This window comes from Podarcis muralis, chromosome 8 (genome assembly GCF_964188315.1).
Source record: "Podarcis muralis chromosome 8, rPodMur119.hap1.1, whole genome shotgun sequence".
NCBI classification, from domain to species: Eukaryota; Metazoa; Chordata; class Lepidosauria; order Squamata; family Lacertidae; genus Podarcis; species Podarcis muralis.
The window spans coordinates 66,027,670-66,042,645 of record NC_135662.1 but is presented as its reverse complement, the minus strand read 5'-3'; the positions used below and the strand labels follow the sequence as shown (position 1 = coordinate 66,042,645).

The window sequence follows — 14,976 nt, the reverse complement described above, 5'->3', positions numbered from 1 at the left end:
GGAATTAAAATTGCCGGAAGTAATATCAACAACCTCAGATATGCAGATGACACAACCTTGATGGCAGAAAGTGAGTAGGAATTAAAGAATAAGGGTGAAAGAGGAGAGCGCAAAATATGGTCTGAAGCTCAACATCAAAAAAACGAAGATCATGGCCACTGGTCCCATCACTTCCTGGCAAATAGAAGGGGAAGAAATAGAGGCAGTGAGAGATTTTACTTTCTTGGGCTCCATGATCACTGCAGATGGTGACAGCAGTCACAAAATTAAAAGATGCCTGCTTCTTGGGAGAAAAGCAATGACAAACCTAGACAGCATCTTAAAAAGCAGAGACATCATCTTGCTGGCAAAGGTCCGTATAGTTAAAGCTATGGTTTTCCCAGTAGTGATGTATGGAAGTGAGAGCTGGACCATAAAGAAGGCTGATCGCGAATAATTGATGCTTTTGAATTATGGTGCTGGAGGAGACTCTTGAGACTGCAAGAAGATCAAACCTATCCATTCTGAAGGAAATCAGCCCCGAGCGCTCACTGGAAGGACAGATTGTGAAGCTGAGGCTCCAATACTTTGGCCACCTCATGAGAAGAGAAGACTCCCTGGAAAAGACCCTGATGTTGGGAAAGATGGAGGGCACAAGGAGAAGGGGACGACAGAGGACGAGATGGTTGGACAGTGTTCTCAAAGCTACCAGCATGAGTTTGACCAAGCTGCAGGAGGCAGTGGAAGACAGGAGTGCCTGACGTGCTCTGGTCCATAGGGTCACGAAGAGTCGGACATGACTAAACGACTAAACAACAACCATTCATGATGAAAAGTTATTTGAGGAATGAGAAAGCTTTTTTTCTGAAAAAGGAGCTGAAATCTACTTCTGAGGTCTCTGTGGGTTGTATCCCATTGAAATTAATGGACGGGATTCATCTGATGAGTTCCATCTGTGGTTAAGTCTTACACAAGGACTTCTACTTGCACAGTTGGGCTTTTACCCCATCCTCTCCCACCATGTGCCCCCTGAAATTGGCTTGGGTGGGTTGGGAGAACCCCCAGAACAGCATGCGGGGGGAGGGAGAAAGGGGGAAATCAGTCTGTCTGGGAAGCTGAAAGGCTTGCGCAAATGGATTGTTCATCATGGCACAATGCTGAATTCTACCCAGTGGATCCAAGTTAATCATGCCCATTGTTTTAAATGGGTCTACTCTTGAGTATGGCTAATGTTGGACTGTGATTTTTATGGTGATCTTATTTTGAATATGTTGGAGTGGCAAATACTACACTATCAACCTATCTGGACTTGCTTTTGAAACCTAGGGAGTAATTTAAAAAGAACAGTTTTACATTATCATGTTTAGTTCTCTTCAATATCATTAAGTGTTACGTATAGTATTCTGTGGATTGATCCTGCTTTAAATTACTAAAAACCTGCTTTAAATGTTAATAGTGACAACTACCTTGATCTTTCCCTAGATGGGGTTCTGTTTTGATCTAGCATGTCTATACATTTTTTTTTATTTTCTCCCATGTGACTTTTGTCCTGCTTCTTGAGCAATCTTCTGAGTTTGTGTTATATTTGCCTTGAATCAGGACTCCTGCAGAGAAGCTCCTTCTGCTCTGTCAACAAATTCTGAGCAGGAAAGTAGACAAAAGTTAATGCTGACAGCTTTCTCTCTCTACTTTCAGGAATATTTCATAGTGTGTTCAAAAATGGCTGCAGAAAATATTATCATTAATATGATTCTCTAATAAATCCTTGGAAGGAATTAACATCATTTTTCTCTAGTAATCTGACTAGCAACTGTCTCTACTTCTCTGTTATTGAAAACAAAAAGTGGCTGCATATTTTTCTCTCTAGGTTGAACCACCCTTTGCTTGCTCCTCTTGCATCCAGCAACTACAACATCCAACTGACTACTTTTACACTTCTACTGTGGTGATGGTGAATAGTGAGTCTCTAGCATGAGGTCAACCACTTCCAGAAAAATAAAAAGGCAGTTCTGGTCCTTTTACAGCTGCAAAGGGTTTCCTTACTCCCTTCTTCCAGAATTGACAAATAACTACCAGGAAACTGCCATCTAATGGGGAGACTCTATGGCATGCTATGAGTGTACAGGATTTCTATACAGCTGTACACTGTGTGTACAGGATTTGTCTTGCCTTGCATACTGGGGTGGGATTGGATCATTCCCTAATCTCCGTTTTCTGCAGATTATTGGAATGTTTATAGTTTTCCCACAATGAATTATGTGAACGTACAGTATAGTAAACATTTGATCGCACATTGTTTTCAAAATATTCTGAAAGCTGAGTCCGTCCATCCCCCCCAACCTCAAACACAGATAATGATCTTCTGCAGGCAAGCAGAATTCGCTCTTGCTTCCCATGCCAATGTCCTAGTTATGGGCCTGCCTGGCATATGGTTGAGGGTGGGACTGTTTGATGTTCCAATAAGTGCTCTGTGAGACCAAATATGCTTAGGGCCCTCTGAGCTTAAGCCTGGGAGAGAGAGGGGATTTCAGCCTTATGCAAACATATGCGCACCATTTGCTCATTCTGTTTGTAATTCACCCCATGAGCATGAGGTCTCCTCACCTCTTTTGTTCCATTTCAGTATTTAAGTTACAGGCTGTAACTCGGAGTGATTCTGCTGGTCCACTTCACAGAGTCAAATTTTCCCTCTTGCAAAGCCCAGCATGTGGCTTTTAGGAAGGATTCTATGAAGTCTTACATTAAAGTAATAGTGTGAAAAACAAAGGAGACCACACTTAAAAGTCAGAAAGCTTGTTTTAAAATTGTTCGACAAATTATCATGAAAGCAACGTAGAAACCAACTGAAGAACATAATTAGACAAACAAGTTTTTAGTCTGATGTTGAAATTGATTGTAGAAGTGTTTGATCTGAGCACATTTCAAGGCAAATTGGAGATTGCTTGTAGCTCTGTCATCGTTAGACCTGGCAAAACGAATGTACAAAGATGTTAAGTATCATCTTTATAGACTATGTATCAAATGATAAATGAATATATTTTTGTATTTTGTTGTCTCCTTTATATCTCTAGCCTATGTTACACATCTGTTTTTGTAAACATATAATTTCTAACTACTCGGGCGTAAATTCCACTGCTTATCAGTGTTAGTCTGTAGCAGTAAAAACTGTATTTTTGTAGCATCTTAAAGAGTAACATATTTATTGTGGCAAAAGATTCATGATCTAGTGCATGGGTAGGCAAACTAAGGCCCAGGGCCCGGATCTAGCCCAATTGCCTTCTAAATCCGGCCCGCGGATGGTCTGGGAATCAGCGTGTTTTTGCATGAGTAGAATGTGTCCTTTTATTTAAAATGCATCTCTGGGTTATTTGTGGGGCCTTCCTGGTGTTTTTACATGAGTAGAGTGTGTGCTTTTATTTAAAATGCATCTCTGGGTTATTTGTGGGGCATAGGAATTGGTTCATTATTTTTCCCCCAAATAAAGTCCAGTCCCTCATAAGGTCTGAGGGACAGTGGACCGGCCCCTGCTGAAAAAGTTTGCTGACCCCTCATCTAGTGCTTCTTCAGGTACAAAATCCTGTTATTTGTGTCCTTATATAGATCTACTAGCAAAATATAGTACATGATGCACCTAACAAAGTGGTGTCCAATGCTAAACGCTTATTCTGCATCTCATGCATAGTATCAGACCACAAAACAAGTGGACCTTAAAAGCCATTGTGCTTCCGCTCTGGTCAAACCTCTGCCTCTGCTCCTGTGGCCTGAAGTGTACATTGCCCTGGAGAGAGAAATAACACCAGCCTTGTCTAAGAATCTGTGCACCAAATGCTGCTGTGACCAGACTGGTAAAGACATTATGGGGTGATGAAATGTTTGTCATCTTTGCAGGTGGGAAGGCAAGAATGAGAACGAAGTAGGTCGATGCAAAGAAACTGGCAAGATCCATGTGACAGTTAATCACAAATACTACAGGCCAACTGAAGTGGTAAGCAAAGTGATTCTTTCAGCTTTACAGAGGAATGTAAAACAAATTCAGTCACCAAATTGCTTCATTTGGGCAGCTGTTTGCAAGAGGGTTCTAAATGCAACTACTCCGTTTGCTTTCAAACAGGTAGCCATATATTTCTTTTAATTACCCTGTCTATGCAAAACAGGGATAAAACTCAGAAACCAGAATTACTGGATATTTCATGCTCTATTTAATCCAGTTTTGAATTAGCAAAGAAGATGTGGACAGTTTCTTTCCTCCAGATTGTTGCTGGAGCATAAATGCTTGAGACAGAAGTAATGAAGGGTGCGATTTATTACATATTTTCCATTTGTATTTTCAAGTCTTATATCTATTCATGTGTTAAAAGTTTAAATTTATATGCTTATTTTCTGCAGTATATTCCAGCAAATAAATACATGGGAAAACCAGAAAGGAGAGGGAGAGAGGGTATTCAAAAAATAATAAATAAAAAAATCAGTCTAGAATATAAGACCATAGAATTTTATTTTATATATTTATGTTCATCTACCTGCTGTTTGTGACTGTGTTAATGGAAAGTCACTGAAAAGTCATAATTAAGACATTTCCTTTCATGTGCTGGAAATAAATTCTCTTAATTAGGCCAGAATGCTTCTACTATATCCTTGTGAATTTGGAAGCAGTTTAAAAACTGTCAGTTATTGAGAAGAACACAATTATTTATATGGCTCTGCCACAAAGAAAAGAAAATACATATTTGGCACTAGTAATCCTGATTCATTGTACTTCCATTGAAGTCAATCAAACACTAATCAATCAGTTCCATCTGCTTATGTTGATGGATGATGGTATGGAGGTTTCCATAGCCACCAATGTGCATATTAACCTTTTACAGTGTTTCATTCTAAATATTCATCATTCATTCAGCCAGATAATATGACCATTTATACTGGTGGTCACTGAATCAGCCTCCTTAGTTTGCTGTGGTAGATCATGGTGCTGGAAAACAGTACAGACTTGGCATTTTAGACAGTGATAATTTCATACATACTAGTACAGCATGCATAAACCTATGACTCAGAGCTGTTCTAAGAATTTATAGACCACTTTCCCATCATATTGCTTTCCTTGGCATTTAGAATTAGGTTTTCAACCTTACTGAGCCAAACTCTGCACAGTACCTACGCGCAGTTTCTGAAAAGCCAGCCTTTTTTGCTGGTTAGAAAAATAGCCAGGTTTCGGTTTAAAGGTTTATCTAAAACTCTTCAAGCTTTTCAGGGGGTGCGGGAATAAACCATTGTGAACGTGTTAATAGGAAACTGCTACACTTGGAGCAGTGCTATCCAGCACATGTATTGCAGGAGCATATCTTTAAATATAGATACTGATATTGATATTCCTGAGCCACTGCAATGATAAGGGTAGCCTGTCACTCAAACCCAGAGTAATGAGTAATGCTTTAAAATATTGATCCACATACCAATCGAAAGATAAACTGAAATTCTCAGTGGTTAGTTGTCAAAGTAGCTAAGAATATTTCCCAATATCTTCAAGGCAAGCATTTTCCAGAAGCACCTGTTTCTGGCCTACACGTATAGGGTCTTGGTTCTGAAAATAATATGTCTTTGCATTTCTGTGAAGAGTAGGGTTCTGTTAAAAGTATATTTTCAATTAAATTTCTGTGAGATTTGCCATGTTTCCTGCTTAGCTGGCTACCTCTGTTTCATTACCCTTCATTGAAATGCTTGTCTTTTTTAAAGAGGTCATTTAGAACTGAATAGGCAATTTAAATCCTGAGAGCATTTTCATATTAAATGTTCTGTCTCTGAATAATAAGGATTTTCCCTGCACAAAGGACCAGTTATTCATATTGACTTTCAGATTGTCCCGTTTTTGTTGTCTATGTCCCAGTTCCCTTTCCCTGCTGCTTACAATCTTTCACTCCAAATAAAGTTGTAGCCCTAGAATCTCGCGTATTCTCAGAGGCTTTTCTCACAAGAGAACAATATTCTACTGCTTGGAAGAAATTGTATTTCATTTTGTCCTCACTTAACTTTAAAAATAAGTCAGAAACTGGATATTATTGAGGGAATGGATAGTGCCATTACATGGTTTGGTGACTAAATGTCACTGGACTTAGGGTGCGTCTAGGTGGAGTCTGGTCTTTTCTCATGAAAGAGAAGATCTATGTTTAGCTTATTGGTTGCATCTTTTGAGGTTTTCATAATGTGGGAAAAGTTTTGTAGTGGAAGTCCCACACTGAAACAAATGCATCTCCAAAAATATATTGAGATGTTGGATACTGGAACTGAGTTAACTGAGTACCTTTAAGCTTTGTTTCCCTCATCCCTTGCGCCATCTTTCAAAAGTGGCATCCTGTGAGGGTGGTGTGGCGTTTGCCTCCTAGGTGGGTCATAAGGGAAGGGTTAAAATGAGTGTGATGTGATTGGCCAGTGGGAATGCAAGGGAGGAGTAAAAGTTAGAGTGGGAGGTTTGGGAGTTGAAGAAGGAAGAGGGAGGATTAGATGTGGGTTGGTAGAGTTGTATTGTGAGAGAGTGAGAGGAATTGTTAGGTGGAGTCAGATAGATAGTTGGGAATAATCAGTTTGAAGTTGTTAGGAACTAAGATTAAGAAACTGCCAAGAAAAATGAACTGTAACCGTAAGCTTGTTCCTGCATTTAAAAATAAACTTGATTATTTGTTAATGTTAACAACTGACTGGACTCCGTGTGTCCCCGTGAGATACGGGGTGGTGGCAGCGGAAAAAGCAATCGCAGTGGTGGCACAGGGTCAATAGACCGTCAAACGTCCGGGGGCCCTGTGTGATCGCCACAGGTGGCAATGAGAGAGACTTTTCAGTGATGGCCCCTTGGCTGTGGCACGCTCTCGCCAAACACCCGAATAACTCTCCTGGTTATTTGAAACTTGATGTGGCTTGACTTCTGGACTATTTTTGGTGTTCATCTTCAGTTGGGTGGGGAAGTATATTTTCCTTGTTACTGGTGGCTGGTGGGTGAACCCTTTTAGTACTATGTGTGTTTTTATTGCTTTAACTATTTTATGGTATCGTTGCATTCTTAACTCGTCAATCTCTTTTTAAACTCCTTCAGTAATAAGTGATGACTAAACTAAAATAATTATAATAATATTTGTAACTGTTGAATCTAGCTATACAGTGGTACCTCGGGTTAAATACTTAATTCATTCCGGAGGTCCGTTCTTATCCTGAAACTGTTCTTAACCTGAGGTACCACTCTAGCTAATGGGGCCTCCTACTGCTGCCGCGCTGACGGAGCACGATTTCTGTTCTCATCCTGAAGCAAAGTTCTTAACCCGAGGTAATATTTCTGGGTTAGCAGAGTCTGTAACCTGAAGCGTATGTAACCCGAGGTACCACTGTATATTCATATATCTACAATGAGTGTGGGGCAGCTGCTGTTGATTAAATAATAAGATTTTGGTTTGTGTCCTTCAGCATTTTATCTAATCACTTTATCCAGAATTGTAGATCTTCCTTTTTGATATTGTATAAACACTTGATGTGGAATAAAGACGGAAGCAGAAAATGGAGAGGGAGGGGATAAGCATTGTGAAAAAGAGAAGAGCATGTGGGTTGGGGGGGTGGAAGGTGTGTGTTTTACAAAAAGAGAAAGCAGGATGGGCAGCTAATTCCTAACTTGGGCTTTGTGTGCATGGAAGTTACTTTTCATATTTGTTCCCTGCTAGCCTCATGCTTCCTCTAAACTCTCCCCAGCTCTTTCCTCCGGCTCAGACCACAGATTACATCATAGCATAGGGAAAGTATGACTCAATGGAGGAAAGAAATCATGATGTTCAGACACTCTGTTTAAAAGACTGTTTGCATACAGAATTACCAGAGGTGGTCAAGTTGTTAAGAGCAGGGCTGTAAATACACAGTGATTACGCAGAATGTTATATTAGATTCAGAAGGCAGGCTACTGAGTATATCGGTTTTCACTCTTGAAAACAGCAGCTTTCCTTATGGCTGCACATATTTGTTTGAGAGTGTGTAAGCAGCCAGAGGAATTGCTGAATAAGGGCTTCGAGTCGTCATCATCTGAAGCCCACCACCAAGAAAGCTTAGGCTGGTGGCAGATGACCAGGACAGCACAATTTCTGTAGGCACAGCCCACTGTGCAATTCCCTTCCTAAGGTGGTCAGACTAGCCCAGGCATAGGCAAACTCGCCCTCCAGATGTTTTGGTACTACAATTCCCATCATCCCTGACCACTGGTCCTGTTAGCTAGGAATGATGGGAGTTGTAGTCCCAAGACATCTGGAGGGCTGAGTTTGCCTATGCTTGGACTAGCCCCATCTTTTTATATCATATTTTGCCTTGAGGGCAGGAAGGCAATTAATGAATTAATAATAACACCAGCAATAATAGTTCAGTGTCATATTCTCTCCACTGCTCTCTAGTAGGAGAAGAATAAGTTACAAAAAAGTAAGAAAATTCTAATTTGCATAATTTAAATAGGCCACAGAAGTCAGCATTTCTAGTTGCATCTTTTCACCTTAATATGGAATATTATTTTGTGTACAAGGCCCATCCAACCCGGCCTGTAAAATGGTATTTGAAATGAGAAATCCACCATCAGGTTTTCTATTTTCAACATTTGTTAGTTGTCTGAGGTTGCAATTCTAACCCCATTTACCGGGGAGTAAGCCGTACTTCATCCAGGCTAGCTTATGAATAAAAAGGTAAAGGTACCCCTGCTCGTACGGGCCAGTCTTGACAGACTCTAGGGTTGTGCGCCCATCTCACTCAAGAGGCCGGGGGCCAGCGCTGTCCGGAGACACTTCCGGGTCACGTGGCCAGCGTGACATCGCTGCTCTGGCGAGCCAGAGCCGCACACAGAAACGCCGTTTACCTTCCCGCTAGTAAGCGGTCCCTATTTATCTACTTGCACCCGGGAGTGCTTTCGAACTGCTAGGTTGGCAGGCGCTGGGGCCAAGCAACGGGAGCGCACCCCGCCGCGGGGATTCGAACCGCCGACCTTTCGATCGGCAAGCCCTAGGCGCTGAGGCTTTTACCCACAGCGCCACCCGCGTCCCTAGCTTCTGAATAGACATGGTTAAAAATTTACCGTAAAGATCAAAAACACATCTCCAGATGTGTGTCAAGACATCATGTTTCTGATGAGTCCTGAGCTTCACTCCTGACATGCTTCTCAGACTTCTCAGATTTTTCTTTCACTCAGGTAGTCATCATACTAAATCAATACCTCATAACGGCTTAACCGCCTAAAACTAGTCCTGTTTGTCCACTATTAAGGGAATGGTTTCATTCTTAAAGCATGTGTGCATTTGGTATTTGCTTTGTCCAACCCCCCAAAATGTGGTGTTCACTTGCCTAAAAAGAAGAAAAAGGTGTGTGTTTTTAGGACCCACCTTGTTTTTTTGGTTGTAAGTTGCTTTATATCATTTTCGATATTGTTTTTTAATGCTGTTACTCACCCTGGGACATTACAGTGAAGCGCAGGGAATAATAAATAAATGTTCATTTTCTTATATTGCTTCCCTCCAGATCTCACTCCTCCTTCCTTTTATATGCAAAGGACATGTTGTCGGAATGTTTGTGACAGTTCAATAACTCTTTTCCCCATCCTAAAATTATATTTTTTAATCTTTCTTGGCTTATATCACATGCCTAGTCCAATATCCTCCATTTCCTTCATTTTCTATATGCCAATTTGTTTATATGTTAGTAAGTTTTGCACACACACACACACACACACACACACACACACACACACCTCTCTTCTTTATAGCTTTCATTAATCTCTATATCCCTACTTTACCACACTTGGCCTCAGTTGCCCTTTTACTTCTTCATACGACACCGGAATAAGCTTTGCGTTTTTACCCTCATTGAGGGGGGGGGGGGATGATTTTTAATACTCAGCTCTACGTTTCCCAGACTTCACAAGATTCCAATAAAAAACTCCTCAGGGCGTATCATATTCCTCCAAAGTCGGCTTTGCTCAAGTCCAAAGCATTTGTGGCAGTTCGTACTCTGAAGAGTTATGACTCTTCAAAATATAATGAAACTGATCACAAAATCCCAGTTCTTTTCTCCCACTTCCGCACCCCCCACCCTTTTCCATACATATCCCATTTCCTGCATTTACACTCCAAATGGGCCGTGAGTCTGAATATAGTTCAAACAGCTGAACAAGAAATATCTATCTTAATTGTTTAAAGGTCCATATTCCTATCACTGTGTCTGTATGCAACCCATAGTGTCAGGGCGGATCTGTACATTGCACTACAGGAAGAAAAACCCTTAGCGGTTGTTGTTCCATGACTAACAGCCTTTGTCTTATGATAAAACCTTCTTACCTATAGAGGAAGATCCTTATGCACTTTCTTTTCCCAAACCAGAGGTTTATGTCAACATCTGAAAATCACTACTTTAGTAAATTATTACTTTTTATTGTCTTTCTCGAGTGAATCACTGTGTCAGCCAAAATATTTATATCATTACTTACTTTAGACTCAACAGTAAGCTTCCGCCAGAGTTACCATCTTGCCAATCTAAAAGGGATCTGGGGTTGTTTTTGTTTTTTCCCAAGCTCGGCATAATCATAGGGTTGACGTATCCCAGCCCACCCAACCCACAGGTCGGCTAATTTGCATATTATGCCATTTGTTTGCTGATTTTGCAAACCAAGCTACGAGTTGGGAAATGGCTCTGCATTTTTCAGCTGCTTTTCTACTCCAAACCGCCTCATTCGGAAGTTGCTTAACAAACAGATGGCTTGGCTTTTTGTGCATGTTACATGGGAAAGTTAGTACAGTGTGCATTTAACCCACAAAGGCTAAATTGTTTGCTTGTGCACACATGCATCTAAAGTGTTGTCATAAGTCTGTATTGTTCTCTCATCCAAAAGAAGCTGAACTGTGGAGCACTATCTCATGGCTCCTAACTGCTCAGGAAAGTGGAGAGTGGTGTGTGTGTGTGTGTGTGTGTGTGTGTGTGTGACCTTCCCTTATTACTGAAAGACCTGACTTCTGTCGCAATATTTCCTCCTTCATGTACAGAAGCATCTACTGAGATGCTCCATAACTTTCCCCTTACATCATTTTTACTTTTCTGACTCAGCCCAGTGATATCCAGTCCTGAGAATCCTGGGAGATGCCAAAGATTGGAATCATCCTGTGCTGCCCTGTTCAGTTTAACCAGTTGTTGCCCTTTGTTTCATCCTACTTCACCTCCACATTTTTCCAGCCACTCGCACTGCTGACCTTGCCTCCTGCCCCCGCCTCTTCTTGCCCCCACTGCTGTCATTCTTGAGCTTTTAAAACCAGCCATGTGTCATCTGTGAACTCCACGTCTTCCTTGATCTTCCTGAGAACATCAGTTTGTCCCTCTAAATCTGCTATCTGATCCTTTCCAACTGACAGCTCTCGGCCTCAAAAAGGTATACCCTTACTTCCTCGGATTTAAGTGAAAGCCACCTTATCCTCTAAATGTGGCATCTCGCTGGCCGTGCAGTTGTTACCTTTTCCTTTATATCAAGGAAGCTGGCTAGAGCAGGTAGCTATTAACTCCTTTAAACAATCTGGAAACGGAAGAGGTAGAGGATGACATGTCTATTTACAACGAAATAGCGAGAGAGGCTCTGACAAATGCCCAGCACGGCCTTTTGTTTTCATTGCTTGTTCCGGGGGCCAGTTAACAGCCAACACAACAGGGCCTTGGCTAGGAGACATTACCCAGACCTGGGCCTTCCCCTTACACTTAATGACAGCTAAGAAGTGCAGCGGATGTTGTTAAAGTGGGCAAGAAAAAAAACCACCCATCTTGTATATAATGAAATAAATATCGCCATAGTTCTAGATATTTTTCTGTATAGTTAGGGTACTTGAAGCAGCGGCTATCATCGGGCATATGGGTGGGGCTAAAACCCTTACCAGTTCTGAATTTTTGGTTCAGCCCCGATGAAAAGGACAAGTGTTTTAATAATCCAAAAGCCACAGGAGGATAACACGTTTTAGTATGGGCCACTAGAGTGTCAAATAAATAAGGACCGCTATGTTGCCCACTATTCTGTGACGTTTTAATTGGTCCTAATACAAGTTTTACTCAACTGTAACATTTGAATTTGTTCTAATGGACTAACCCGGCTACCTAATTTTTTGGCATGCTTTAAAATGGAAATGATTTGCCTATTTGTTCAAAGTAATGACTGGCTAGGGATTTATTGTTCATTGGGGATTTGTGAATGGTTTGTTTAATTTGCTTGCATTAATTGATTTTGTTGCTTTGGGCCAAATGGGGGCTGATACAGAGAAGAAGACTTTTCAAGATACCGGCTTCACCTCTGCAGCTCCACTGCCAAACCCTTTTTATTTTATTTTATTTTAGTCTTATTTGTGAAAAATTCTATTCTGCCAGTGTTAAGAGAAAAAACCATGGTGGTGAACCATGATCATCTCAAAACCATTCTTTTAATTAATAGTGGTGTTCAAATAGGTTTTACTCAGAGTAGCCCCACTGAAATCAACTTAGTTATGTTCATTAATTTTAGTGGGGTATACTTGGAATACAGCTTAGTTGAATACCACCCCGTCATTATAAATCACAACACCAATAGAATCAGTATTTTCCCAATTGTATATTAAACAATCTTCAGTTGAATGCACAGAATAAAAGTTATAGTCATTCCCCCCCCAGGTTGTCTCTCAAAAACATATTTTCTACACATCCCCCTCACATGAATACTTCTTTTAGCCATATAGACATTCTCTTTTGATTGGAATTGTCTTGTCTTATACATATATATTTCTTCAGAAAGAGCTTCTAAATCCCTACATTTTCTGGCAGTGTTTCTCATGATCCTAGACTCTGTTTCTGTGTGTTGAGGGGATTAAGAAAGTTGACTGTGATGATCACATAGTTAACAGGGGAAATGCGAGGTATTTGTAAAACCTCAGGTGAGTGATGTGACCGAGTTTGCTCTGTGTGGTATGTCGGTAACTATGCAACAAAGCCTGCCAAGCCCGCTTGTGTCACTGCTGAGTGCGTGTTGTGACATTTACTCTTCACTCCAAACAGTCTTCCTGTAGTGCTAATCCCGTGAGGTTAGAACAGCCTTTTATCCTGCACGTAGTAAAGGTTAAAGATGCTACACGAGATTTTTTTTTCTTTCTTTCTACAAAGGTATGATCAAGTTCTCTACCCACCACCTTTCCTCCTGTGCTTAAAAAAAAAGTTGCTGCTACTTTGCTATGGTTCCAAATAACCATGAGGAGAAAGAAAACAGCTGCTGAAACTTTTCTGCAAATGCTTCACTGGAGTTCTCCTTCCTCGGTTTCTGCATAGCACACACAGAAACACTATCTTTGGATTTCCTCTCTTCACACAACACTCAGGTGCGAGGTCTTAAAACAACACTTCCATGAGTGGAAATAGGGGTGCACTTTGGTATCATGGCATCCTGAGCAAGGACACAATTTGGTGCCCCCCTCCAAATACTTTTCATTTTCACAATACAGTCGTGCCTTGGTTCTTGAACGTAATCCATTCCGGAAGTCTGTTCAACTTCCAAAACGTTCGAAAACCAAGGCGTGGCTTCCAATTGGCTTCAGGAGCTTCCTGCACACTCTTCACGCCTGTTCGGCTTTCGAAAAACACTTGAAAACCAGAACACTTACTTCTGGGTTTTTGGTATTTGAGAACCAAAATGTACAAGTAGCAAGGTGTTTGAGAACCAAGGTACAACTGTAATTCATTTTCGTACAGTTGCTTTTTTATGGATCTTCTCAGTAGGTACATAGGTACATATAGGTTGTTGTTGTTGTTGTTGTTTTGCACACACACCCCAGCTTAGTGCCCTGTGTGGAGGAACCAGCCGCACTGACCTAAATCCAGCCCTAGTTGAAAGGGCACCTTTAACCCTAACCCCACAGTGCCCATTCAAGCTCAGTTTAAAAGGGAAGACCATATTTTAGAAACAAAACATTTACTTGATCTATAAAACCCAACCAATTCTTAACCCCCCAGGTTGTGGTGCCAGAAGAGACTCTGGACAAGTAATCCGTTAACATAAACAGTGGTCACCCATATTGGCTTGCTGTGGCTTTGGGCAGAAGGCTTCCTGAAGAGATGAAGTCAACAAGGAAAGAGAAAATAAAAAGTATTCATAAATAAATTAGATTTTGCACACAGTCAGCATAGGATTATGGTAACAGTTTTTGAAGAGATATTCACAGGTTTCCCACCATATGGGGCCCACCTCTTTTGCTGAATTTGCACCATTTGTTCTTTTCTACCGGGAATGGTTTTATTTGTTTTTTAAATAGATATATATATATATAATTGTAACTCTCTTTTCTGTTTTTGTAATTGTAAACTATATTATAGTAATCCATCCTTGGACCTTGCAGTGAAGGCTGCGCAAGAAATTTTACAAATAAACAAGCAAATAAATTTAAATATGGTTGTGATAGCAGTCAGGGCCGGCCCTGTTATTAGGCATAGTGAGTTTTGCCATGAAGGTGGCTTTCCATACTTCCTTTGCTGAGATCCCAGGTTATAAACGTTGATGAGTGTATGCAATCAGCAGAAATGCAGATGCTATAATTCCTTGGCTCAAGAACAAGGTGCCTTCTGTCTCAAGGAACTCATCCTCCTTGCTGGAAACTCCCTGGATGTCACATTAAAAGAGCTGAACTTTGTTTCTTTTGCATAGTCTCCAGTCATGGGTGGCTCAATAGGAAGTCTGTTCTGGAAGCCAAGCCCTTTCTTTGCATTTGTAGTTTAGCAGGGTGTGTAAAACCCCTAATTAACAATCCAAAATGGTAAACTTAAGATCTTCAGTGAGTAGCATGTGTTTAATATATAAGGCCTGGGGTGTGAATGTGTAGTAAAAGCAGTGTGAAATTCACACAAGCATTTGAACTGGATTTGCATGTGGACGTACAATGCTGAAGTTCAGAGCTTTTGGTCCATGTGTTGCTTCCTATTATGCCTGCAAGTGTACATACGAACTGTTTATTT

General features: G+C 40.8%; 1 protein-coding gene across 2 annotated transcripts in view; it reads left to right on the top strand.

Moving 5' to 3' along the window:
* Positions 1 to 14,976, top strand: part of GMDS (GDP-mannose 4,6-dehydratase) — a 285,325-nt gene that overhangs the window by 209,254 nt on the left and 61,095 nt on the right. For both annotated transcript variants that reach the window (XM_077933314.1, XM_028737854.2), the window contains one exon: positions 3,868 to 3,964. In XM_077933314.1, coding sequence (XP_077789440.1) covers positions 3,868 to 3,964 — 97 coding nt within the window. The remainder of the gene's footprint in view (positions 1 to 3,867; positions 3,965 to 14,976) is intronic.